The sequence below is a fragment of the Saimiri boliviensis genome, chromosome 5 (assembly GCF_048565385.1).
Source record: "Saimiri boliviensis isolate mSaiBol1 chromosome 5, mSaiBol1.pri, whole genome shotgun sequence".
NCBI lineage: Eukaryota > Metazoa > Chordata > Mammalia > Primates > Cebidae > Saimiri > Saimiri boliviensis.
In genome coordinates, this window is record NC_133453.1 from 103,428,545 (window position 1) to 103,455,612 (window position 27,068).

A 27,068-nucleotide genomic window follows, 5' to 3' on the forward strand; every position below is an offset into this window, starting at 1 on the left:
CCCTCAACAAATGAATAAGTAAACAGTGTGATATATCCTTACAATAAAATACTACTCAGCAATAAAAAGGAACAAACTATTGATAAGCTTATACTTCCTCTGGACTTTGCCTCATGTGCCTCTTCTCTCTGCGGATTTTGCCTTGCATCCTGTCTCTGTAATAAATCAGCTGCTGAGTCCTCTGAGTCTTCATAGCAAATCAGTGAACCTGGGGGCAGTGCTGAGGTCTGCAACACACATAACTAAAAGATATCTAGTAAAATAGATACCTACCATCTTACCAGGCAATGTGCTCTTGGAGGAAAGTCATTATTCATACACAGCAAATCTTGCATAGATTGTGGAATAACATCTACAAAAACATACGATAATAAAAAAAGTTAGTGTGTTCATTATCAGGCAGAGTTCTAAAATATGCTTTGAGGATAAACATGTCTTTTTAGACCATGAAGTTATGATACTGCTTTAAGATTTATATGTAAAGATTGCTCTTGAGTAGGGGGAGAGGGATTTCTCTCTCTTTTTTTTTTTCTTCAAACAAAAGTAGCCTATAAAAAAGACATATGCCACTCCCATGTTTGCAATATTTTTTTGCTTCTGCGTCACAACTCACACAATTCCTCAGTATTACGAGAAAGCCTTATTTATTCTTCTCTGCCTTCCTGCCCTTGCCTCTAGTTTTCTTCCACATTCTATTGAGAGAGATGTCAACTCTGTATCACCTCCCATATCTAGCCTTTTTAGACCCCCTGGCCATCTTAAATGTTCTTGTAAAAATTCTACCTGGCTTCCCACTTCTAACCCATGTTTACACACTTAAGTTACTATCCATGATAAGGCACTAACATCAATGATCATTATACTCACAAATACATGATACATTCCATGCATAAAGAATAGTATCCATGCATAAAAATAATTTCTGTTGTATGGCTATCATTGCTTAGCAAATCTACACTTTTTACTTTGCTAAAAGACTATAGAAAATGCTAACAATTTGATGCTTTTCAGACCAAGAGCAATAGCCAACTCCAACAAAATAAATGATCAGTGCTCAAATGTCCTAACCTCTGATAAAATAGTTTTAAATGTATATCTCTAAAACTGAGCTAATAGTTTGGCTTGTAACTCTCACTATTAGTTATAAACTCAATCACAACCAAATTAAAAGAAAACTGCACTGTACATGTACACATGAAACAATGCCTTAACTAGCTTGCAATTCATTCACCTTCATTGTGCTACAGTATCTTTCATCTGTTCATCTCAGAACACGGATTCTAAGCCTCTTTACTACAGCAGCTTTTCCTTGATGTATGATCTTCCCACAAATAAACAGCACTTAAAGGCGGGGTGCAGTGACTCACACCTGTAATCCCAGCACTTTGGGAGGCTGAGGTGGGTGGACCACGAGGTCAAGAGATCGAAACCATCCTGGCCAACATGGTGAAACCCTGTCTCTACTAAAAATACAAAAATTAGCTGGGTGTGGTGGCGCACACCTGTAGTCCCAGCTTCTCAGGAGGCTGAGGCATGATAATCGCTTGAGACTGGGAGGCAGAGGTTGCAGTGAGCCGAGATCGTGCCACTGCACTCCAGCCTGGACAACTGAGCGAGACTCTGTCTCAAAAAAAAAAATTACTAGCACCTAAATTTTCGGTATCTTGAATAGTTTCCTTCATTAACTGGCAGAATGCTGAACCCAAAAATTGCTGGGCTACTGTGAGACCTCCCACCAATTGCAGACACTTCCCTCTTCCTATTAAATTTCTCATATTCGCATTCTGGCTTAATTATTTTATTTTGCTATATAATTACCTTCCATATATGTATATATGGTTAATGTTATCTGTCCTGGTTTATGAATCTGAGTGTACATGTTATCTAACTGTTTGTTTCTAAGAAGAATATACATAATAGAAAAGGTGACATAATTCTATTCCTATACAAGAATAGGCACAGATATTTCAGGTCTGAGCTTAAAAATGATAATCTGTGGGCCAGGCATGGTGGCTCACGCCTGTAATCCAAGCACTTTGGGAGGCAGAGGCGGGTGGATCACGAGGTCAAGAGATCGAGACCATCCTGGTCAACATGGTGAAACCCCGTCTCTACTAAAAATACTAAAAATTAGCTGGGCATGGTGGCATGTGCCTGTAATCCCAGCTACTCAGGAGGCTGAGGCAGGAGAAGTGCCTGAACCCAGGAGGCAGAGGTTGCAGTGAGCCGAGATCGTGCCATTGCACTCCAGCTTGGGTAACAAGAGCGAAACTCCATCTCAAAAAAAAAAAAAAAAAAAGATAACCTGTTATCATCATAAAAAATTTAACACATTCTGCCTATTTATTTGCTGAGTGAATAAAGAAGGGTATTTAACTTGCAGCTCCAAAGTTCATGTTTATTCAGTATCTTGCTCACTCACTGTTACAGTACTAGTTTACCTAAGAACAGAAGATTTTGGATGATTTGACCTATTAACAATTACAAACACCATTTATTGAGTATCTGGCATGGATCAAGTACTGAGAAAGTTGCTTATGTACAATTTCTTATTAAATCTTCACATTAGCCCTCCACGTAGTTTTACTTCATTTTACAACTGAGATACTCAACCTTAGAAGGGTCAACTAACTAGCAAGTAGAAAAAAACAAAATTTTAATCCACTTGTTTTGACTCCAAAATCTGGAGTAAATCCAAAATACTAACCTCTAATCAACAGACAGATTTTCCTTTATTTGTAATCCTTCAAAGCTAAACTTTTTTGCTTAATTCTCCATAACACCTTCTCTGATCTCCCAATTAAAAGTAGTATTTTCTCCTCTGAATTCCAGTAGAACTTTATCTGAACATCAGGATGCACTTATCACTTCCTGCCTATTCTGTTACTCACTTATCTGTATTATCTCCCGTACTGGAATGTAATTTTCATTTAACTTTGAGTTCTACAGGGCTTGTAAGTAGGTACTCAATAAATATGAGCTGATTTAATCAACTAAAAAAAATGAATGAAACTGCAATTCATCCTGCACCTCAGATGTAGTGAAACAACTCTGCTTACATAAAACAGCTCCAGAGGATACTACTGAAGAAAACTAAATTCATAATTTAAAATTATAGCCATTCTTAAATAGAAAAATCTTACCCTCTAATAACTCATCCTTTCCTTCTTTATCAGTGGACTCTTGTACAAGATAATGATGACTGACTGAGAACTTGAAGTCAGCAAAGGAAATTTCATCTGATTTCTCTTCCCATGTGCCAGAAGTAAATATACCCTATATGTAACAATAAAATGGAAAAACATTTACCTTAATCAATAGCCATCATTATATTTACTAACCACAGGGATATTTCCCCCTTTTCTGCCATATAAATATCCTCCACGCACTCAAAGAAAAAAGAAAAACATAAAAGTGAATACAACCAAGAGAAAATTATTTTATAAATGATTTATGACTGTGTTCCTTTGAAAATTCTTCTAGAATATTAACTATCAAGTGACTTACAAAGATTAATAATATTTTTGTCCAAGGTGTTTCCTTTTTTTTGAGACGGAGTTTGGCTCTTGTTACCCAGGCTGGAGTGCAATGTCGCGATCTCGGCTCACCGCAACCTTCGCTTCCTGGGTTCAGGCAATTCTCCTTCCTCAGCCTCCTGAGTAGCTGGGATTACAGGCACGCGCCACCATGCCCAGCTAATTTTTTGTATTTTTAGTAGAGACGGTGTTTCACCATGTTGACCAGGATGGTCTCGATCTCTTGACCTTGTAATCCACCTACCTCGGCCTCCCAAAGTGCTGGTATTACAGGCTTGAGCCACCGTGCCTGGCGTCCAAGGTGTTTCTATATAAAATCATGACTATATCACTAGCAAACAGCATTATTTGACACCAGAAATTGCTTCATAAAGAAGCAATCTGCACAATCAACTTAAGTGGCATGACACCTGTAGCACTTATTTAACAGATTCCTGCTTCTTTATCAAGCTTTGGCATTCAAGTCTTTCCATTTGAACAGCAACTTCTTGAATGGAAAACATATTAATTAAAATTTCCAAAGAGCCCCTTTCTTAAACATAACCCTAACCATAAAAAAGGATTTTTCCCATAGGGATTCTAATGACCCATAGCAATTTCTTCCAATGAAGAGGTAAACAGTCATTACAGCATAGCACCAACCAAGAGGAAATATCAATCAAGCAACTTGCCAAGCACAGATACTCCCAAGCTAGACTGAAAACGTATAAGCAATGAATCTGTGAGTTACTATTTTAAAAACGTTTTCATGGCTATACCTAATGTAAACACCTGCATGTTTTATACATATTCCTGGCAAGATATGTATAATTCTAAATTAAATTAAATCCATTTTAAGTGTTCTGAATGTGTATTATCACGTAAGTATATCAAAGATCAATCTGTTCATTAGAATTTGAATTGTCATGTATGATACATATCAAAAATCATAATTTTATTATATTTTAAGTTCTGAGATACATGTGCAGAACTTGAAGGTTTGTTACACAGATATACATGTGCCATGGTGGTTTGCTGCACCTATCAACCCATCATCTACATTAGGTATTTCTTCTAATGGCTAACACTCCCCTAGTCCCCCATCACACACCATGACAGGCCCTGGTGTGTGATGCTCCCCTCCCTGTGTCCATGTGTTCTCATTGTGCAACTCCCACTTATGAGTGAGAACATGTGGTATTTGATTTTCTGTCCCTGTGTTATTTTGCTGAGAATAATGGTTTCCAGCTTCATCCATGTCCCTGCACGAGCTCATCCTTTTTTATGGCTACATAGTATTCCATGGTGTGTATGTGCCACATTTTCTTTATCCAGTCTATCATTGATGGGCACTTGGGTTGGTTCCAAGTCTTTGCTATTGTGAACGGTGCTGCAATAAACATTAGTGTCCATGTGTCTTTACAGCAGAATGATTTATGATCCTTTGGGTTTATACCCAGTAACAGGATTGCTGGGTCAAGGAAATAAGAGAAGATACAAACAAATGGAAAAATATTCCATGCTCAAGGATAGGAAGAATCAATATTGTGAAAATTACCATACTGCCTAAGGTAATTTATAGATTCAATGCTATCCCCATCAAACTACCGCTGACTTTCTTCACAGGGTTAGAAAAAACTACTTTAAATTTTATATGGAACCAAAAAAGAGCCCATATAGCCAAGACAATCCTAAGCAAAAAGAACGAAGCTGGAGGCATCATGCTACCATACTTCAAACTATACTACAAGGCTACAGTAACCAAAACGATATGGTGCTGGTACAAAACAGATATATAGACCAATGGAACAGAACAGAGGCCTCAGAAATAATGTCACACATCTACAACTGTCTGACCTTTGACAAACTGGACAAAAACAAGAAATGGGGAAAGGATTCCCTATTTAATAAATGGTGTTGGGAAAAATGGTTAGCCTTATGCAGAAAACTGAAACTGGACCCCTTCCTTACACTTTATCCAAAAATTAACTCAAGATGAATTAAAGACTTAAATGTAAGACCTAAAACCAGGCGTCCCCAAACTACGGCCCGCGGGCCGCATGCGGCTCCCTGAGGCCATTTATCTGGCCCCCGCCCCCGCCGCACTTCAGGAAGGGGCGCCTCTTTCATTGGTGGTCAGTGAGAGGAGCACAGTATGTGGTGGCCCTCCAACTGTCTGAGGGACAGTGAACTGGCCCCCTGTGTAAAAAGTTTGGGGACGCCTGCCTAAAACCATAAAAACTCTAGAAGAAAACCTAGGCAATACCATTCAGGACACAGGCATGGGTAAAGACTTCATGACTAAAACACCAAAGGCAATGGCAACAAAAGCCAAAATTGACAAAAGGGATCTAATTAAACTAAAGAGCTTCTGCACAGCAAAAGAAACTTTCATCAGTGTGAACCGCAACCAACAGAATGGGAGAAAATTTCTGCAATGTATCCATCTGAAAAAAGCCTAATATCCAGAATCTACAAAGAACTTAAATTTACAAGAAAAAAAAAAAAAGACTCCATCAAAAATTGGCAAAGAATATTTTATTTTATTTTATTTATTTTATTTCTGAGACAGAGCCTTGCTCTGTTGCCCAGGCTGGAGTGCAGTGGTATGATCTTGGCTCACTGAAACCTCAGCCTACCAGGTTTAAGTGATTCTCCTGCCTCAGCCTGTCGAATAGCTGGGACTACAGGTGCCTGCCACCATGCCCAGCTAATTTTTATATTTTTAGTAGAGAAGGATTTCCTCATATTGGCCAGGCTAGTCTCGAACTCCTGACCTTGTGATCCGCCTGCCTCGGCCTCCCAAAGTGATGTAATTACAGGCATGATCCACTGCACCTGGCCTAATTTTTTGTTTGTTTGTTTTGGGACAAAGGCTCACTCTGTCACCCAGGCCAGAGTACAGTGGTGCGATCTCGGCTCACTGCAACATCTGCCTCCCGGGTTTAAGAGACTCTCCTGCCTCAGCCTCCCATGTAGCTGGGATTACAGGCATGTCCCACCAAGCCAGGGTAATTTTTATATTTTTAGTAGAGATAGGGTTTTACCATGTTAGCCAGGCTGGTCTTTAACTCCTGACCTCAAGTGATCTGCCCACCTTGGCCTCCCAAAGTGCTGGGATTATAGGCGTGAGCCACCACACGTGGCCAAAAATAATAATTTTATGTGTGGGGTTTCTTTAACATGAGGTTAACCTATCTTAACTCAAGGCATCAATGATCTATACCAAAGTCTCAAGAGGCAGTAAGTAATATGATAATGTATATAAGAGCTTGTTTTACTAGAGAAATGCCCACTACAAAGCAATTAAGGCTAAAACTAGGAAAGAGAAAGTCCAGAAAAGGAGAGAGAAATACCTTTTTCAAGTTTGCAGTAAATCTAAAATACTCTTTTTAAATGATACACAGATATCGTCCGACCCTAATTCTGGATTCTCGGTACTATTAGCAACCTTACTAACATCTATCTAGAGGAAGATTTGATTGTATTCGATAAAGATAAGGCATCCAAGTTCTGTCTCCAAAACAGACTCAACTATTAAACAAGACTCTAACATCCCATATTCAATTCCATTATGATATAGTTATTTGATACCAAATTCCAGTATGGCATATATCTGCTATGTGAAGCAGAAATGACAACTCCAGTCCTTCAAAATTAACATAGTAATTCATAGCTGGGCGCGGTGGCTCAAGCCTGTAATCCCAGCACTCTGGGAGGCCAAGGCGGGTGGATCATGAGGTCAAGAGATCAAGACCATCCTGGTCAACATGGTGAAACCCCGTCTCTACTAAAAAATACAAAAAATTAGCTGGGCATGGTGGCGTGTTCCTGTAATCCCAGCTACTCAGGAGGCTGAGGCAGGAGAATTGCCTGAACCCAGGAGGCGGAGGTTGCTGTGAGCCGAGATTGGGCCATTGCACTCCAGCCTGCGTAACAAGAGCGAAACTCCATCTCAGAAAAAAAAAAAAAAAAAAAAAAACATAGTAATTCATTCAAAATTACCTTTGAGGATCCTAACCAAAAAATAAAAAGAGATAAATGTATAGATTAAAAAGAAAATTGTCCCTATTCACAGATTACCTGATTATGTATGTAGAATATCCAAAAGAAGCTACAAACATATGACTAAAACTGATGAGTTTACCAAGTTATGAAATTCAAGGTCAATATATAATAACCATCTGCATTTTTATATACTAGCAACAAATGCTTGGAAAGTGAAATTTTTAAAAATACCCCTTACTACCATAAGAAAAAGAAATGATCTAGGAATAAACTTAATGAAAGAAGAGCAAAAATTCTACCTAAAATACTTAAAAACACTGCAGAGAAATATTAAAGATCTAATAGAGATATATCATATACATGGATTGGAAGACACAATACTGTGAACACATCAATTTTCCCCAAATTAATGTATATATTCAACATGATCTCAATCAAAACCCCAGCAGGGATTTTTGAAGAAATTGACAAGTTGATTCTAAAACTAATATGAATATCCAAAGAACCTAGAACAGTTAAAATAATTTTGATGAATAACACTGATTATAACACTTACTTTGCTATAATAATTAAGAGAGTATAGTATTGGCATAAAGAAAGACAGACAGATCAATGAAATAGAGTCCAGAAATAACATTGGCGCTTACACTTGACTTTACGACAGAGGTGCCACTGGAATTCAGGAGGGAAATAACAGTCTTCAACAAATGGTCCTGGAATAAGTAAATATTCACATGGAAGAAAACAGGAGAGTATCTTGAGTTCCTGAGAATACCCTGGGATAGGCAAAGATTCCTTTGACCAGATACAAAAAGCACTAACAATAAAATTAAAAATAGAGAAAATGAACTTCACCTAAATAAAATTTGTGCTTATCAAAATACACAGTTAAGACAATGATTAGGTGGCTGGACACAATGGCTCATACTTGTCAACTCAGCTCTTTAGGAGGTCAATCAGGGAGGATTACTTGAGGCCAGAAGTTCAAGACCACCTTGGGCAACAAGACCCTGTCTCTAGTCCTAGCTACTCAGCGAGGCTAAGGCAGGAGGATCACTTGAGACCAAGTGTTTAAGGCTACAGTGAGCTATGACTGTACAACTGCACTTCAGCCTGGGTGACAAAGCAAGACCCTGTCGCTAAGAAAAAAGAAAAAACAGAAAGAAAGAAAGAAAATGATTAGAGGAAAAACATGATTAGAAATGATTAGAGGAAAGAAATGGATTACAGGAAAAAATATATATATACCTGAAAAAGGACTTGCCACAAGGATATATGAGGATAATAATAAAAAAAAAATTGAACAATCCAAATCTGTTAATGAGTAAAAGACTTGAATAGACAGCAGAAAGTGCTATGAATGACCAATAAACAGTAATTGTGATTAATTACTAGGTGACTACTGACTATCAATAGTCATCAGTGAAATGCAAATTAAAACCACAATCTGATACCATTTCATGCCCAACAGAATGACTAAATACAAAAATCTGTCAATGCCAAGTGTCAGAAAGAACAGAGGAACTTGAAATCTCATACACTGCTAAGAGCATAAAATGATAAAACACTTCAGAAAATAATTTGCCAGTCTGTAATAAAATTAAACGTGATTATTCTAAGATCTAGCAATTCCACTCCTAAGAATATACCCAGAGAAAAGAAAGCAGATATCTACAAAATTCTCCACAGAAGTTTTGATAACAATCGAGAAATGGAGACAATTTAAATGCCCACCAACAGGAGAAAGGATGGTGTATTGTGGTGCAGTTATGCAATAAAAAGAATGACACATACGATATGGGTGAATTTAAAAATCCTCATCTCCAGCCTCTGGAGATGAGAAACAAGCAATCTTTCAGCGATAATAAAAATGTTCCATATTTTGATATGAATAGTGGTAACATGGTTATATACATTTGTTAAAACAATTATATATGTGAGTTCTGTAAACTTTGTCGTGTATAAATAACCTAACAAATTTTAAAAATCAATAAAATATCCCTTAAAAATGAGATGAAGCAGTGTTAAAATAACTTCTGAGGAAAATGTGAGGGTTGGTGAGAGAAAAATGCTCTTTTTCCAAAAGAAAAAAAAGTAATGGCAATTATGTATGACCACATGGTACTAATCATCATAATTTGGCACCAACAATCCTTTCCACTTATCTTGCAACCTACTCAATAAACATTAGATAACTAAAATAGAGTCTAAGCCATAACTTTGGAGGGCCAAAGACCACAGTAAGATAAACATCACTCCCTTAGTTAAGCCCTTCACAACACGTTTCCTAGACTGTTTTAGTAGCCTTCCATCCCTGTTACACATGGTTATCTTCCTAAAATACAAATCTGCTAATTTTTCCTTCTCCGCTTAAAATATTTCAGTAGCTTTCCATAATCTATAATAGTGACCTCTATCAGTAAAATTCTGATTATACACCTCCATATATGTATTTTTATTTACAATTATGTATTATAGTAATATGTTATCAATATATTATACATATTGTATAAAAACAAAAAACTTTACATTAAAAGGATATAAAAATGTAATATAATTACAAGTTATAATACACAAATGTTTCAACACGAGCACCTCCAAGATAGCCAAGTTACTCATGTTGGTGGAAATACAAAGCTTACAGATCTGACCCAATTCCTTTTCAGTTTTACCCCCACAGCTGCCTTCCATTGCCCTTGTATTACAATTATGCCTAACAACTTGTTTTTCCCAGAGGTGTGCTTTCTTTTTATACCTGTGCATAGGCTATTCCTACTGCTCTTCTCTACTTCATTCTTTTTTTTTTTTTTTTTGAGACTGAGTTTCACTTTTGTTGCCCAGGCTGGAGTACAATGGCATGATCTTGGCTCACGGTAACCTCTGCCTCCCGGGTTCAAGCGATTCTCCTGCCTCAGCCTCCCAAGTGGCTGGGATTACAGGCATGTGCCACCATGCCTGGCTAATTTTGGATTTTTAGTAGAGATGGGGTTACTCCATGTTGGTCAAGCTGATCTTGAACTCCCGACCTCAGGTGATCTGCCTGTCTTGACCTCCCAAAGTGCTGGGATTTCAGGGGTGAGCCACTGCGCCCAGTCCCATTCTTTAAGTAAACTTTTAGCTCATTCTTCAAAACTCAACCTAAAGATTAATTCCCATAGAAAATCTACTTTTGATTATTTTCAAGCAGTTAGTGATTATTTCTCAGCATCTTGTTCAAATACAAGAACAATGCCTTATTCTAAATATTTGTTTATATGTCTGTTTCTCCACTAGATTGTGAAAAGCAAAGACTACTTACTGCTCTAGTCATCTTTGCAGCCTAGTACTTAACAGTACCTACATGCTTAATATGTATTAAAGGAATTACCTTTCTTCAGAACTAATAATAACCCCAATAATTTCCAAAGGTACTAGAAAATATTTCCTAACCAGTATACTATCCAGTAACATATTGGATATCCATATACTGAGTAATAGATACACTGTGATCTAATTAGCTGAAATAGCACACAACCCCATCCAAAAGTTTTTCTTGTCTTGAACTGCTGCAACAACTAGATATGCACATGCAAAAGAATAAAGTTGGATCCTTTCCTTACTCTAGACTTAAAAATTAACTAAAAATGGATTGCAGATCTAAATGTAAGAGCTAAAACTATAGATATCATCAAGAAAGTAAAAGGATGACTCACAGTGATACATGCTGGAACACACAGAATGGGAGAAGATGTTTGCAAATTATGTACCCCATAAGGGACTTGTATCCAGATAAAGAACTCTCACAACTGGATGATCCTCAGGGAAAAGAATAAGCCAGGTATTGATTCAAGGAGGCGTAAGGTACACTGGTTAACACAAATAAGCCTTTGTTAAAGGGGCTAAGTACCCTTTAGCATCATCTCGGGTACTTGGATCTAATAGGCACTTGGCCTACCTTAGCAGTCAAAATCTATATTCCTTTCTGAGCCAGTTTGGCTTCATTTTAAGCCTGTGTGTTTTAGCATTATTCACAATAGTCTAAAGGTAGAAGCAACTCAAATATTCATTGAGAGATGAGTGAATGGATTTTTTTTTTTTCAGATACAATCTTGCTCTGTGGCCCAGGCTGGAGTGCAGTGGTGCAATCTCATCTCACTGCAACCTCTACCTTCCAGGTTCAAGCGATTCTCCTGTCTCAGTCTCACCGGTAGCTGGGACCACAGGCGTGCACCACCATACCCAGCTAATTTTTGTATTTTTAGTAGAGACAGAGTTTCACCACATTGGGCCAGGTTGATCTCAAACTCTTGACCTCAGGCGATCTCCCTGCCTCAGCCTTCCAAAGTGCTAGGATTACAGGTGTGAACCACCATGCCTGGCCCATTAATGGATTTTGAAATGTGGTATATACATATATGGAATATTATTCAGTCTTCAAAAAGAATGAAATTCTGACCACATGCTACAACAGAAATGAACCTTGAAGACACTACATTAAGTAAAACATGATAGACCCAAAAGGACAAATACTGTATGATGCCTTTTATATGAGGTTGTTATTGATTAATGGGTAGAGTTTGTTTGGGATGATAAAAAAAAATTCTAGATATGAATGATGGTAATGACTGCACAACAATGTGAATATTTTCATGCCACTGAACTATATACTTTAAAATGGTAAAAATGGAAAATTTTCTGATGTATTTTGCCGCAGTAAAAATATATATAAACTCTTGTGAAGTACAAGACATTCAAATTAAAAGAAAAATGACAGACGAGGGAAAATATCTGCAACTCAGAGAGTCAGCATTCATTAAAAATATAAAAGCCCTTGTACAATCCAACGAGACAGCAGAAAATTGGTCAGTGTATCTAACACGCCATCAAAAAGTAAATATTAATGTCTAATAAACACTAAGGAATGCTCAATCTCAACAGTCCTCAGGAAAATATAAAAAATGAGATAGTTTTAGTCTGTTATATTAGCAAACATATAATGAAAATAAAAAGTGTGGACAGAGTGAGGACATGGGTGCTTTCATACACCATATGTGGAAAGAGTATCAACACAGTCAACTATTTTGGCAGAAAACATGGCTGTATTTATAAAAAATAAGAATCATGTCCTCTTTGACCTTGTAATTCTACTTTTAGAAATCTGTTACAGAAATATTCATACAGATATGCAAGAGTATTCACAAGGAGAAGGAGACTGGCAGGCTCAAATGAAAATGCTTACAGAGACTGATACTCAGTGATTCCACAATGAAATAAAGTTTTTGATCCTATGAATCCCACAAATTTTAGTTCCTCACTCTCAAATGAGTACATCGATATCATCAGATATTTGAAGAAAACCCCCATATGAAGGAAACAGTGACCCCCTTCCCCCAGAAAAAAGGAAAATATGCAAGAGTATGTAGAACAATGCTTATCCCCTCCAGGTTGCCCTAAGGACACTCCTCCAGGTAACTGCCACCAGTGCAGAAGGCCAGGCCACTACAAGGCAAACTGCCCAAATGAGCTACATTGGGAAGAGCCCTGCACAGTTTGCCCCTCTGCCACATGCTCAGTCACTAAAAACAGGACTGCCTGAGGGGCAAAGGGCCACTAGGACAATACGAACCACTGACAGCCTTGAGCTGAGGGGTCTCTCTTCTCTAGCTGGCTTCCAAATCAGACACTGGCATCAACAAACAAAGCCAAGGGTAACTCTGTAGGATGCAAATGAAATTATAAATTTCCCTTTTGGGTTCAAAAGCTGCCTATTCTGTACTAATCTCCTTCTCTAAGCAACACTCCTCCAAATCCTGCTGGGTAATGGGGGCAAATGGCACTCCCTCCTCTCCCTCCAAAAGAAAAAAAGTCACACCCCTTTATATTACTTAAGGGATCAGTTAGCATTCTCCCACCAGTCCTGGGTAATGTCTAAATATCCCACACCCCTCTGGGGCAAAAATATACTTTCTAAGACAGGTGTCTGCTTAATATTTACCCAATCTCTGAATTCATTTTTCCCTCTAATAGCTCTATTTCTCCTGGGAAAGCTACCTAAATCTTTAACTAGTAACTTCAACCTAGATAGACCTACCCCTGGGGTTAAAAATAGCCCACACTTATTCAGACAGAAACTAGCAGAAAATCTAACTGAGCAATCTCTTGAGGGGGAATAACTCCTACAGTATATAGATAACCTCCCTATCTGCTCCCTTTCACAGGCTTACACAGAAACATGTAATACAAACCATAAATTCCTAACAGAAGAAAAACTTCTACAGTATGTAGAAAATCTAACTATCTCTTCCCCTTCACAGACTCACACAGCAACATGTAATACAAACCATAACTTCCTAACAGAAGAAAAGTAACTTTTGTCTAATTCAAAGGCTATAAAGCTAAAGAGGTATTTTTGGTAAGGAAGGCTTTTAAAAAGATATGTTATATGAGAAAGGATCCTGTATGGTAAATTCTTGCCCCGAAGTAAAATAACTGGTTGTTTAAAAATAAAGGATGCTTAGGACAAGTCATAAAGTCCAAGCACATAATAGATGCTCTACAAAAGCTATAAGAAAATCATGACAGGAAATTTATTTATTTTATTTTATTTTTTTGAGATGGAGTTCCACTCTTGTTGCCCAGGCTGGAGTGCCATAGTATGATCTTGGCTCACTACAACCTCCACCTCCTGGGAGGAGAATTCAAATGATTCTCCTGCCTCAGCTTCCTGAGTAGCTGGGATTACAGGCATATGCCACCATGTCTGGCTAATTTTTAGTATTTTTAGAAGAGACAGGGTTTCTCCATGTTGGTCAGACTGGTCTCAAACTCCTGACCTCAGGTGATCCACCCACGTCAGCCTCCCAAAGTCCTAGGATTACAGGTGTGAGTCACCACCCTTGGCCAGGAAATTTATAAAAGGATTATTGTATATAATTAAAACATAATCGTCTCTATAAAATTGGTTCCCTACGTTGTGTCTAATTAAACACTTTTTCATTGAATTTAACTTCCAGGTTACCCAAATAAGCTTTCAATAACAAAAAAGTCACACTACAAAATGTTTTTCTTTGCCTTTTTGATAACTGGCTCAAAAAAACAAAACTTTATCTTCTAGAATTCCACAGTTTCACCTACAATGATGCTGCAAAAGGGGTATCAGTCTCTCCCTAATGATGCCTTCTACCTTTATGAATCTCCCCTTGATTGAGCTGAACACTAGTTTCACCTTAACGTGCTCCCCCTCTCTGATAAGTCTCTTCCTCCAGCAAGACCTAATACCTGGCAGGGAACCACGGCTCATGCCTGTAATCACAGCACTTTGGGAGGCTGAGGTGGGAGGGTCACTTGAGGTCAGGAATTTGAGACCAGTCTGGTCAACATGGTGAAACCCCGTCTCTACCAATACAAAAAATTAGCCAGGCATAGTGGTATGTACCTGTAGTCCCAGCTACTCAGTAGGCTGAGACATGAGAATTACTTGAACCCCCAAGGTGGAGGTTGCAGTGGGCCAAGATGATACCACTGGATTCCAGCCTGGGTGACAGAGCAAGACTTGAAAGTAAAGTAAAGTAAGGGAAAGAGACAGAGAGACAGAGAGAGAGAGAGAGAGAGACAGAGAGAGAGAGAGAGAGACAGAGAGAGAGAGAGAGACAGAGAGAGACAGAGAGACAGAGAGAGAGAGAAAGAGAGAGAGAAAGAGAGAGAGAGAGACAGAGAGAGAGAGAAAGCAAGCAAGCAAGCAAGCTCCAATACAACATCCTACTAAGTCCCACAATCCAGAACAATGACCCACAGAGCCTCCTGACAGACCCAACCAACAGCAGGGCCAGCACCATATCCACAGTTAGCAGGAAGTGGTTAGAAAATGAGACCTCCACCCCCAATGACAAAGACATTGTTCTACTGGGGGGGAATGTGGACTCCTGATAGGTAAGCAACAAGGAAGGGGAGCATGTAGCTCCAGGAACATGACCTCATCCTGCAGTCCTCTCAAGACCCTCCCTCTTTGCAAACAGCCCCTTCTCTGCTGTGCTGCACCTTGCACCCTTGTAACATATCTTTGTATTTTCATACTTTCTCTAATAAATCTTCCCTTTTTTTTTTAACCTACAACTGTCTTAGTAAATTATCTTACTACCTATGACACCAGCCCCAGCCAGTCACACCAACAGAAAGGAATTCAAAGACAGGAGCCTAAAAGCAGTTTCGTGACTATTTTAGTGAAATATGAAACCAAACTAATTTTTGTAACATCAAGTAATTATTATCCATTCAAATATTTTAAATAAATAAAACTGCTTTCCACTGATTGGGATTAGCATATTTTGGACAGGGGACGAAGATAGGGGATAGACATTGGAAACAAAGGGGAAAAAAGTAAATAATTTTGGAGCATTTAACATTTAAGGGCCAGTAAAATGAAGCCCTGGGCCTCAAAGCCAGGATAGTAGGATTAGAAAAAAGGATAAGAAGGTACAAGGGTATCAAGGACAAATTTCACCAACTTAAAAACTACCAGTCCTGTACGTGAGTAAACTGTTGCTTCTACACAGACCTGTAGTCTATCATACAAACTGTCGCAAAAGTACATGTTCAAGTAAGCCTTTGTATATATATTCTGTCAAGATGAAATACGTTAATTTTTAAAATAATAAATATACGCCAAAATATTTTTAAACATTAGCTTTTATTTAACCTTTCTTGGGGTCATGGGCTCCTTTGAGAATCTGACTAAAGCTGTGGGCCATCTCTAAAAAAATTGCGCATATTCAAAATCAAAATTAAGAATGTATACAACTGTCAGGTGCAGTGGCTCATGCCTGTAATCCCAGCACTTTGGGAGGCTGCAGTGGGCAGATCAACTGAGGTCGGGAGTTCGAGACCAGCCTGACCAACATGGTGAAACCCTGCCTCTACTAAAAAGAAAAAATACAAAATTAGCCAGGCATGGTGGCACATGCATGTTCTTCTCAGGAGGCTAAGGAAGGAGAATCGCTTGAACCCAGGAGGCAGAGTTTGCAGTGAGCCGAGATTTCACCATTGCACTACAGCTTGGGCAACAAGAGCAAAACTCCATCTCAAAAAAAAAAAAAGAGAGAGAGAGAGAGAGAGAATGCACACAATTTAAAGAGACCGAAGACTGGAGGAAGAATTCCTTTTACGGCCAGGCACGGCAGCTCACGCCTGTAATCCCAGCACTTTGGGAGGCCGAGGTGGGTGGATCACGAGGTCAAGAGATCGAGACCATCCTGGTCAACATGGTGAAACCCCGTCTCTACTAAAAATACAAAAAATCGGCTGGGCATGGTGGTGCGTGCCTATAATCCCAGCTACTCAGGAGGCTGAGGCAGGAGAATTGCCTGAACCCAGGAGGCGGAGGTTGCAGTGAGCCGAGATCGTGCCATTGCACTCCAGCCTGGGTAATAAGAGCGAAACTCCGTCTCAAAAAAAAAAAAAAAAAAAAGAAAATGGTTAATTATAAAACTAAATGCAGAAAGATTAAACTACATAGTTACTTTAAAATGTACCAGACCATCCAGAAGACTTTCCATCTTCTGTATAATGCTTTTTAAAGTGCTACCATCACCATATTTAAACAAAATTCCCAGGTAAGTAAATGTGGTCTGTTTACACTGTGTATCTTATACAAAGGGAACGTGACAAGTTCAAGGAGTTAATCATGTATTCTGGTGAGTCAATCAACAAACATGTACTAAGCACACATCAGGCAATGTGTCGTGTAATAAATGAATTATCAAATTAGCTGTTATTACTAATGATATTGAACTACAGCCTCTGTATGCCAGACCATAAAACAGCTTAAGAGTCACAGCAATAGAGATGTAATTGCCAAAATCCCCCATAAATGATTATGGCTTTGTTAATTTATTTTTTGTGAAAAAATTTTTTTTTGTTGCATTTGTTATAACAAAATGTGATCCCTACCAAGCCAAGTGATAAAATTTAAGTTAGGGCATCATGTATTGAAAATGAGTATTAGGCCCGGGCGCAGTGGCTCACGCCTATAATCCCAGCACTTTGGGAGGCCGAGGCAGGTGGATCACGAGGTCAAGAGATCGAGACCATCCTGGTCAACATGGTGAAACCCCGTCTCTACTAAAAATACAAAAATTAGCTGGGCATGGTGGTGCGCGCCTGTAGTCCTAGCTACTCGGGAGGCTGAGGTAGGAGAATTGCTTGAACTCAGGAGGCGGAGGTTGCAGTGAGCCGAGATCGTGCCATTGCACTCCAGCCTGGGTAACAAGAGCAAAACTCCCTCTCAAAAAAAAAAAAAAGAAAGAAAGAAAAGAAAATGAGTATTAATTTATGAAAAGCTCTCACAGTAGACTAATGTTCGTTGTTTAGAATTACAAAGAAATTTAATTATATCAATCAGTGTCTAAAATAAGTATGGACTTCTTTTTTTTTTTTTTGTGACGGAATCTCATTCTGTCACCCAGGCTGGAGTGCAGTGGTGTGATCTCAGCTCACTCCAACCTCTGCCTCCCAGGTTCAAGCGATTCTCCTGTCTCAGCCTCCCAGGTAGCTGGGATCACAGATGCCCAGCATCATCCTCCACTAAATTTTGTATTTTCAGTAGCGACAGGGTTTCACCATGTCAGCCAGGCTGCTGTTGAACTCCTCATCTCAGGTGATCTGCTCGCCTCAGCCTCCCAAAGTGCTGGGATTACAGGTGTGAACCACAGTGCCTGGCCTTTCTTTTTTTTTTTTAAGAAAGATTTTTATAGTCTACTTGCTTTAGTGGCATATACCCTAAACAAAATTTAAGTTTAAAGCGAAATTCATAATGCATATTGAAAATTTAATTTATCACACTGAGAGAATAATCTATCACACATTTAGTTATTGTGCAATAATTAAATGGCAAGCAAATCATTAAAAATATATAAAAAGAGGTTGGGCACGGTGGCTTATGTCTGTAATCCCAGCACTTTGGGAGGCTAAGGCAGATGGATCACGAGGTCAGAAGATAGAGACCATCCTGGCCAACATGACGAAACCCCGTCTCTACTAAAAATCCAAAAATTAGCTGGGCATGGTGGTGCGTGCCTGTAATCCCAGCTACTAAGGAGGCTGAAGCAAGAGAATCGCTTGAACCCAGGAGGCAGAGTTGGAGTGACCTTAGATCACACCACTGCACTCCATCGTGGCAATAGAGTGAGACTATGTCTCAAAAAAAAAAAAGAAGAATATATAAAAGAATTAGGAAATAATTGAACTAAAAATGTCTACAGAGATATTTTATTCTTATCTACCTCAGAATTAAACTTGAGCTTTTTCAGTCAGAATATATTACATAAATCATTTTTCCCCCTGCTAGGTGCTATGTTTTTACTTGCTAGGTGCTCTAAGAAACAATGAATTATTTTTATTGCAATAGAGTGTTAAATAATTCTATGTTTATATTCTACTTTACTTAAGCAAATATCATTTGCTGCCTCTAGAAATACTTATAAGAGAGGCCAGGCTCAGTGGACCATACCTGTAATCCTAGCACTTTGGTAGGCCAAGGCAGGAGAATTGCTTGAGCCCAGGAATTCAAGACCAGCCTGGGCAACATAGTGAGACCTTGTTTCCATTTTAAAAAAGTTTTTAAACCAATTAGCTGGACATGGCAGCATGTACCTGTAGTCCCAGCTACTCAGGAAGCTGAGGTCAAAGGATAGCCTGAGTCTAGTCCAGGAGGCTGATGCTATAGTGAGCCAAGATTGTGCCATCTAGCATGGCAAGACCCTTTCTCTAAAATAATAACAATTGCTAAAGAAAGGCAAAAACAATAAATAATGACTAACAGTAACTGAGACAGCACAAAGCCACAAAGCAAATAAGCAACAGAACCAGGATTTCAACACAAGCTGTAGGACTTTAGAGTGTATATTCTTCATCACCTATGCATGTTATTCTGCCTCTTAGAGAGATATCTCCTGCCATTTTTATATTACAATAAAAACGTTGACAACAATAACAGCAAAAAACTCCCAAAACTTCCCATTTGAATGAATAGGGAATATCCAAAGAAGCTATAGACACTACGGTTGTAATTTAAAAGAAAAGTAGAAATGAAGGGGGAAAAAACAAACTACAAATCCTATCTTACATGTCCTATTCCAAATAAAGTTGTGAGCAGCTCAGTGTTGCTTTCATTTTTATTTACTTCATTTCAGAAACACTGCATTCTCATCCATGACTGATCCTCAACCTTTCATAGTTTCAAAAAACTTCAGCTTTGATAAAACACACTCCCCCACTTTAATACTCCATAAAACACCTAAATGTTCTGAGAGAATGCAAATAAAGGAATCTAAACTATTTATATAAAGTTTACATAAGTCCCAAATTTGACTTACTGTTATAACTTAAGTTTGGGAAGTTTCTAATGGAGAAAATTTATAACTCAAATTTATTTTAAATTTGCCACATGAACTTTAAGTACTAAAATGTTATTGCAATCTACTGAGTGGGTATGAAAAATGTGAACTCATTTCAGCACTATTGTAGTCATTATTCTTCTATTAATACTCTAAAGTTAATTCTTCTCCCATGAATTTTTCAGGGAGATACGAGTCAGTCACCGACTAAACAGTTCTATTACTGGATCATGACATACCTAAGCTTAATGTTTCATTAAAAGTACTTAAAACTTTTGCTAGCTAAATAGAATCATAAAATTACAAGGTTAAAAGGAATTGAAAAGGTCATTTCTTTATTTCCCCTGCCTTCACGAAGGATCATACTCATACTACCAAAAGTTTTACCTATTTTATAAAGCCCCAGAAAACATAATTCCAAAATCTGCCTTAGAAACCTGTTTTAATACTCATTCTAAGTAATTTTACATATGCTTAATTTCTGAAACCAAAAGGACAGAGTAAAATAGAACCAACATGTGTTCTGAAGGCAAGACCTAAGTTTAACGCTCCTTTACCAAAACTACTGGCCAAATGACACTGGGCAAATTACAGTACTACATGAACTCAAAGCCTTATTTCTTGTCCATAAAATGGGGTCATAATTAACTGTTGAAATCCGTTTAAGAATTAAGTAAACAGACACAGTCTCAACCATAGTGCATGAAACCAATACCATAGCTGGTGCTCAATAATTGCCATTTCCTTCCCTTTTAAAAATAATTTCCCAGAACTTCGGGTTCTAGTAATGGTGATGCAGCTTGGTCAGATAAACCTTCCTATAAAATCTACAAAAACACCATTTTTCAACGCTCTGGAGAGACACCAAATGTAGGCAGAAACTGGGAAGAGTTTACCTGTGAAAAAAAGAAAGTGTATCTGACAACAAGCACTTGTTTATACTTTTTCATCCAAGAGCAATTCTCAAACTTTCTGAACTCAGGACCCCCTTACAGTCTTAAAAATTATTGGCTGGGCGTGGTGGCTCACTCTGGCTCACTCCTGTAATCCCAACACTTTGGGAGACTGAAGCGGGCTGATCACAATGTCAAGAGATCAAGACCTTCCTGGCCAACATGATGAAACCCCATCTCTACTAAAAATACAAAAACAATTAGCTGGGCGTGGTGGTGTGTTCCTGTAGTCCCAGCTATTCAGGATGCTGAGGCAGGAGAATCACTAGAACCCAGGAGGCGGAGGTTGCAGTGAACTGAGATCGCACCACAGCACGCCAGCCCGGCAACAGAGCAAGACTCTGTCTACAAAAAAAAAAAAAATTACTCAAGATCCCATATTAGAAATTTAGAAAACGATCCTTTCATAGTTCAAAGGCATGACATTTTAAGTTTTCACACAAGACGTATGAGATGTGCCCCCCTCAAATGTTGTCATGACATCAGTACATTACCATCTGACATGAAATACAAAAAACTGAAAAGGAAAAAATTATGATTAAGTCATTACAAATAATAATGGACTTTTTATATCTTAACTTATAACTTCTAATGACATTTTCTGGAACAAACAAAAATATTAATGAGAAGAGTAGCCCTGTTCTACCTTTTTGCAAATCTGTTTAATGTACAGTTTTTAAAAAGTTAACGGCATTCTCATATCTGCTTCTGCAAAGAACCATAGCAATCTATTATTAGTTGAAGTATATGAAGAAAATTTGGCCTCAAGTACACACGTACCTAACTGGGGCAGGAGCCCTGAACCCCCTCTTGCAGAGCTCTCAGAGACAGACAAGGGGTCCTCAGATCACACACTGAGAATTGCTGATCTAAGCGGGCGCTTATCTGTGTATAACTCAGAAGCAGAAAGATACAGCTTTACTGAACTTAGGTGACACCAAAGTTTGAGGTTGGCAGGGCAGTTCTAACACTGAGGTGTAAATTCTGGAAGCAAAGAAGCCAACAGTGGGTAAGTCCCAAAATTCATATATAAATTGTCCCAAACCTTGGCTATCTGCTAAAGTATGCATGTGCAGAGGAGATTCTAGGGTACAATGACAATGAAAGAGCTGGAAAGAAAAAATTTCAGCTGCTGCCATCACTGAAAAGAGAAGGCAGTTTTAATCTAGCCAAGCAAACCACTGACTAGAAACAAAAAAATACTCTTCAGAGGAACATAACATAAATGCTATAAATTTTATGAATTAAAATTTATGCTTATATTATAAATAAAATATAGACATTTCATCTCTACACTTCATAATGTAAGCATGAAATTTAAAAATTACTGAATACATATACCCAAAAAAAAAAAAAAAACTTCAGAAAAAAAAAACAAAAAAAAACAGGAAAATGTGACCTATACTCAAAAAAAACAGTAAAAAGAAACCAACCTCAAGAAGACATAATCATGCAACTGGCATTAGACTAGCTATAAACAATAAGCTCAATGACTAAAGAAACTATTTTCAAAACAAACTTAAGAGAGGAGGAATCTCAGAAAATTGGAAATTTTTCATAAGAATCAAATGAAAATTCTAGGCCTAAAAAGTACAATAACTGAATTGAAAAATAAGCAGGTGGGCTTAGAAGCAAGTTGGAAACAACAAAAGAAAGAATAAATGAATTCAAAATCAAGAGAAATTACCCAACCTGAAGAAGAGAGAGAAAAAAGACTGATAGCAGAATCTCAGAGACCCAACTGTTTGTCAGGATGAAGAAGTCTTAATGTTCTAATGTTAAGCATAGCTTAAGTCGCAGAAAGAGTAGACAATGGGGCAAAAAAATTTGAAGAAATAATGACCTAACACGCCCCCAATGTGGTGAAAAACAAAAACTTATATCAATATAAATCTTACGCAGCAAAAATACAAAGAAAACATACCTGTGCACATCACAGTCAGATGGCTTAAATAAAATTTTTTGAAAGAAAAAAATCTCAAAAGCAGTCAGAGGAAAAACAATAAAGTCAAACAAAAATATGAATATATAGGTATCTACCTTCTCCTTAGAAACTACAGAGAACAGAATACAATGGAAATACATCTTTATAGAACTGGAAAAAAAAAAACCATCAAGCCAGCACTCTTTAGCAAAAGTATCCTTCAAAGATACGGCAAAACAAAGATACTTTCAGGAAAACAAAAACAAAATTTGTAGCTAGCCAAAACTATGGTAGTTCCCCCAAAAAGCTAAAAATAGAAAAATCAAATAATTCTGCAACTCCACTTCTGGGTATAAACCTAAAAGAACTGAACACAGGAATGTGACAGAAATGTGTACATTCATATTCATAGCAGCATTATTTATAATGGCTAAAAGGTAGAAGCAACCCAAGGGTTCATCAACACATGAATGAACAGATAAACAAAATGTGATATGTACATACAATATTATTTAATGTTCAGCATTAGAAAGAAAGTTCTGACATGTGCTATAACCCTGGATGAACCTTGAAGACATTATGCCATGTGAAATAAACCAGACACAAAAAAACCGAATACTGTATAATTCCATTTATATGAGGTACCTAAGTTAGTCAAATTCATAGAAAGAGAAGAGTGGTGCCCAGGGACTGAGGGTAGGGAAGGAGTTCTTTTTTATTGAGTAGTTTCAGTTTGAGCTGCTGAAAAAGTTCTGAGGGTAGATGGTGGTAATGATTGTACAATAATGTGAAAGTATTTAATGTCACTAAATTTTACACTTAAAAATTGTTAAAATGGTAAATCTTGTATTTTACAACCAAAATTTGTTTTAATCAACATAATTTACCTTATTCAGAAAATAAAAAAGAAAAACCATATGATTATCTCAATAGATGCTAAGTAAGATTTTACCATTGAATACTCATTTACAACAAAAACAAAAAACTTTCGGCAAACTAAGAAAAGAATTTACCCAGTCTTACGGACACCTGTTAAAAAACCTACAGTTAACTTAAGTGTTAAAGCACTAAACATATCCCCCACCTCACACTGGTAAGAGGGCAAGGGGGTCTACTTGCAGCAGTTCTACTCAACATGTTACTGAAGGTTCCAGATAGTACAATAACAATAATAAAGGTATAAAAATTGGAAAGAAAGTAAAACTACTATTTGTGTGCAACATATTAATGTAGAAAAATGCAGAAGAATTAAATAATTATTATTAGTAAGTGTGTCTGCCAGGCCTTATAACAAAAAGTTAACAAACAAAATTTTACTGTGTATCTATGTACTAGCAACAAACAACTGGAAAACAAAACTAAAAAAATTCCATTTATATTTGCATCATACAACATAAAATGCGTAGTAATAAATTTAACAAAAGACATATAAGACCTCTACCGAAACTACAAAATGTTGCTGAGAAAAATTAAAGATGACCTAAATAAATGGAAAGATGTGTCATATTCATGACTGGAAGTTTCAAGACTCTTAAAATGTCTCTAAAGTGATGTACAAATTCGACACAATCCCAGTTACAGTCTCAGCATAATCATATTCCTTTCTACAGTAATTAGCAAGCCTATCCTAAAATTTGTAATTGAAACAAAAAGATCTAAAATCTTGCGAAAACAGCAAAGATGGAGAATTTACATTAACGCCAGGATTTACTAAAAAGCCACTGAGTGGTTCTCAGCGGGGGCCAATTTTGTCCCTCAGAGGGCATTTGGCAATATCTGGAAACAATTTTGGCTGTCACAACTGGAAAGACATTACTACTACCTAGCAGGTAGAAACCAAAGATACTATTAAATATTTTACAATATACAAGACAGTCTCACAACAATGTGGCCCAAAATGTCAATAGTGCCAAGGTTGGGGAATCCTAAACTACAACAATCAAGACAATATGGGCTGGGCGCAGTGGCTCATGTCTGTAATCCCAGCACTGTGGGAAACCGAGGCAGGCGGATCACTTGAGGTCAAGAGTTCAAGACCAGTCTGGCCAACATGGTGAAATCCATCTCTACTAAAAACAAAAAATTAGCCGGGCTGGTGGTAGGTACCTGTAATCTCAGCTACTTCAGAGGCTAAGGCGGGTGAATCACTTGAACCCGGGAGTCAGAGGCTACAGTGAGCTGAGATAGAGCACTGCAGCTTGGGTGACAGAGTGAGACTTCATCTCAAAAAAAAAAAATGGTATTGACATAGGGACAGTCAAACAGATTAATAAAGCAGAATACAGATTCCAGAAGTAGACCTCTTAGGTCAACTACTCAATAAACGTGACAAAGCAACTCAATGGAAAAAGTGTTTTCCAAAGTAGGATCTAGAACAACAGGATATGCATACACAAAAGAAAGAAAGAAACAAACTACTTGATCCCTACTTCCCTCCATATAAATACACAAATAGTAGCTCAAAATAAATCACAGACTTAAATAAAAGTTAAATGATAAATTGATAAACCTTCTAGAAAAATGCATTAAAAACATCTTCACAACCTAGCAAAACTAATGAGAAAAGGCTTAAAAGCAGAATATATACACACACAAAAAAAACCTAAATGAACTCCTACAACTCGGTAAAAACAAAATCCAATTTTTAAAATGGATAAAGAATTTGAAAAGACATTTCAGAAAGGAAGATAAACAAATGGCTAATAAGTGCATGAAAATTCAAAGTGGTCAGTATTAATATTCATCACAGAAATACAAATTATAACCAAAATGAGAAATATAAATTAAAAGCACAAACTACATACTCATTAAGATGACTAAAATGTACAATACGGCAAACAACTGATTGCTTGTGATAATACAGAGCAACACAAACTCCCGTGTATTGATGGAAAGCAGGTAAAACAGCACATAAAGCTCTAGCTGTTTCTTATAAAGTTACATCTAACCTATTATCCAGTGATTCCAATCCTAGGTATTTACTCAAGAGAAATAAGCCCACAAAAGGCCTCTACAATAATGTTCTACTTTGTTCATAATAGCATGTCTGTTGACAAGTGAAAGAAACCACGTATATTCATAAAACAGACTATTTACTACACAGCAATAAACAGAAATAAAATTCTGTTATGTACAACAACCTAGATGAATTTCAAAAACATTATGGTGAGTAAAAGATGCCAGGGACATTTATGGTCACTTAAATGTAAAATTCTAGAGTAGGTGGCAGTAATTTATGATTAATTTAAAAAAAAAAAAAAAAGCTGGGCCCACTGGTTCACACCTGTAATTCCAGCACTTTAGGTGGCCAAGGCAAGCAGATTTCTTGAGGTCAGGAATTAGAGACCAGCCTGGCCTTGGGATGTGCTTGCCCCCTTCCCCTCCATCTGGTGAACTCCTACTCATCCGAGACCCAGCTCCATTGTCTCCATCTCTGGGAAGCCTGCCCTGCATACTCCAGGCAGAACCAATCCGTTCTTCCATAATGCTTCCCTGGTGCTTTGCCATTGTTTATGTGACTGTTTTTTGTTTTTTTTTTGTTTTTTTTTTAAATAAACATAAAGCAATATTTATTAAGTACCTACCATGTGCTAGGCTTTGGCTACATATACAAAAACAAAAACAGACATGGTCCTTGCCCTCATGGAGCTCACAGTCTAGCTGAAGCAGACAAACAGTCACATATACAATGGCAAAGCACCAGGGAAGCATTATGGAAGAACGGATTGGTTCTGCCTGGAGTATGCAGGGCAGGCTTCCCAGAGATGGAGACAATGGAGCTGGGTCTCGGATGAGTAGGAGTTCACCAGATGGAGGGGAAGGGGGCAAGCACATGCCAAGCAGAGCAAACAGCGTATGAGCAGAGTCTTGAAAGTGCATGCCATGATGCAGAACGATGAGTGGTCCAGCGCAGCTTATTTTGATTGAGAGGATCATTTCGTAGTCTCTGTTCGTTCGTCTGTAATTTACTAGGCATCATCTTTCCAGTTCTGAAGTCAAAACTGCTGAGATCAACAGTATTTCCCAGGTACTTTGCCATGGCGAAACATACAAAAAATGGCGAAAATACAAAATACTAAAAAACTAAAACATACTAAAATAAAAACATACAAAACATGGCAAAAATACAAAATACTAAAAATACAAAAATTAGCCAGGCAAGGTTGCCACCTGCAGTCCTCCCAAATGCCCGTAGTCCCAGTTTCTTGGAAGGAAAAGGCACAAGAATTACTTGAACCCGGGAGGCAGAGTTTGCAATAAGCCAATATCGCACCACTGCACTCCAGCCTGGGTGACAGAG

At 37.8% G+C, this 27,068-nt stretch overlaps 1 protein-coding gene and 1 non-coding gene across 5 annotated transcripts in view; one reads left to right on the forward strand and one right to left on the reverse strand.

Moving 5' to 3' along the window:
• Positions 1 to 27,068, reverse strand: part of RAB3GAP1 (RAB3 GTPase activating protein catalytic subunit 1) — a 105,917-nt gene that overhangs the window by 69,601 nt on the left and 9,248 nt on the right. For 3 of the 4 annotated variants that reach the window (XM_074399757.1, XM_039470007.2, XM_039470005.2), the window contains 2 exons: positions 3,144 to 3,276; positions 274 to 352 (listed from right to left, as the gene is read on the reverse strand). In XM_074399757.1, coding sequence (XP_074255858.1) covers positions 274 to 352; positions 3,144 to 3,276 — 212 coding nt within the window. The remainder of the gene's footprint in view (positions 1 to 273; positions 353 to 3,143; positions 3,277 to 27,068) is intronic. The other variant, XM_074399759.1, reaches the window with a different exon arrangement.
• LOC120364500 (small nucleolar RNA U13) lies at positions 21,243 to 21,347 on the forward strand. The gene has a single exon (XR_005579748.1). It is a non-coding gene; the product is annotated as a small nucleolar RNA U13 (small nucleolar RNA).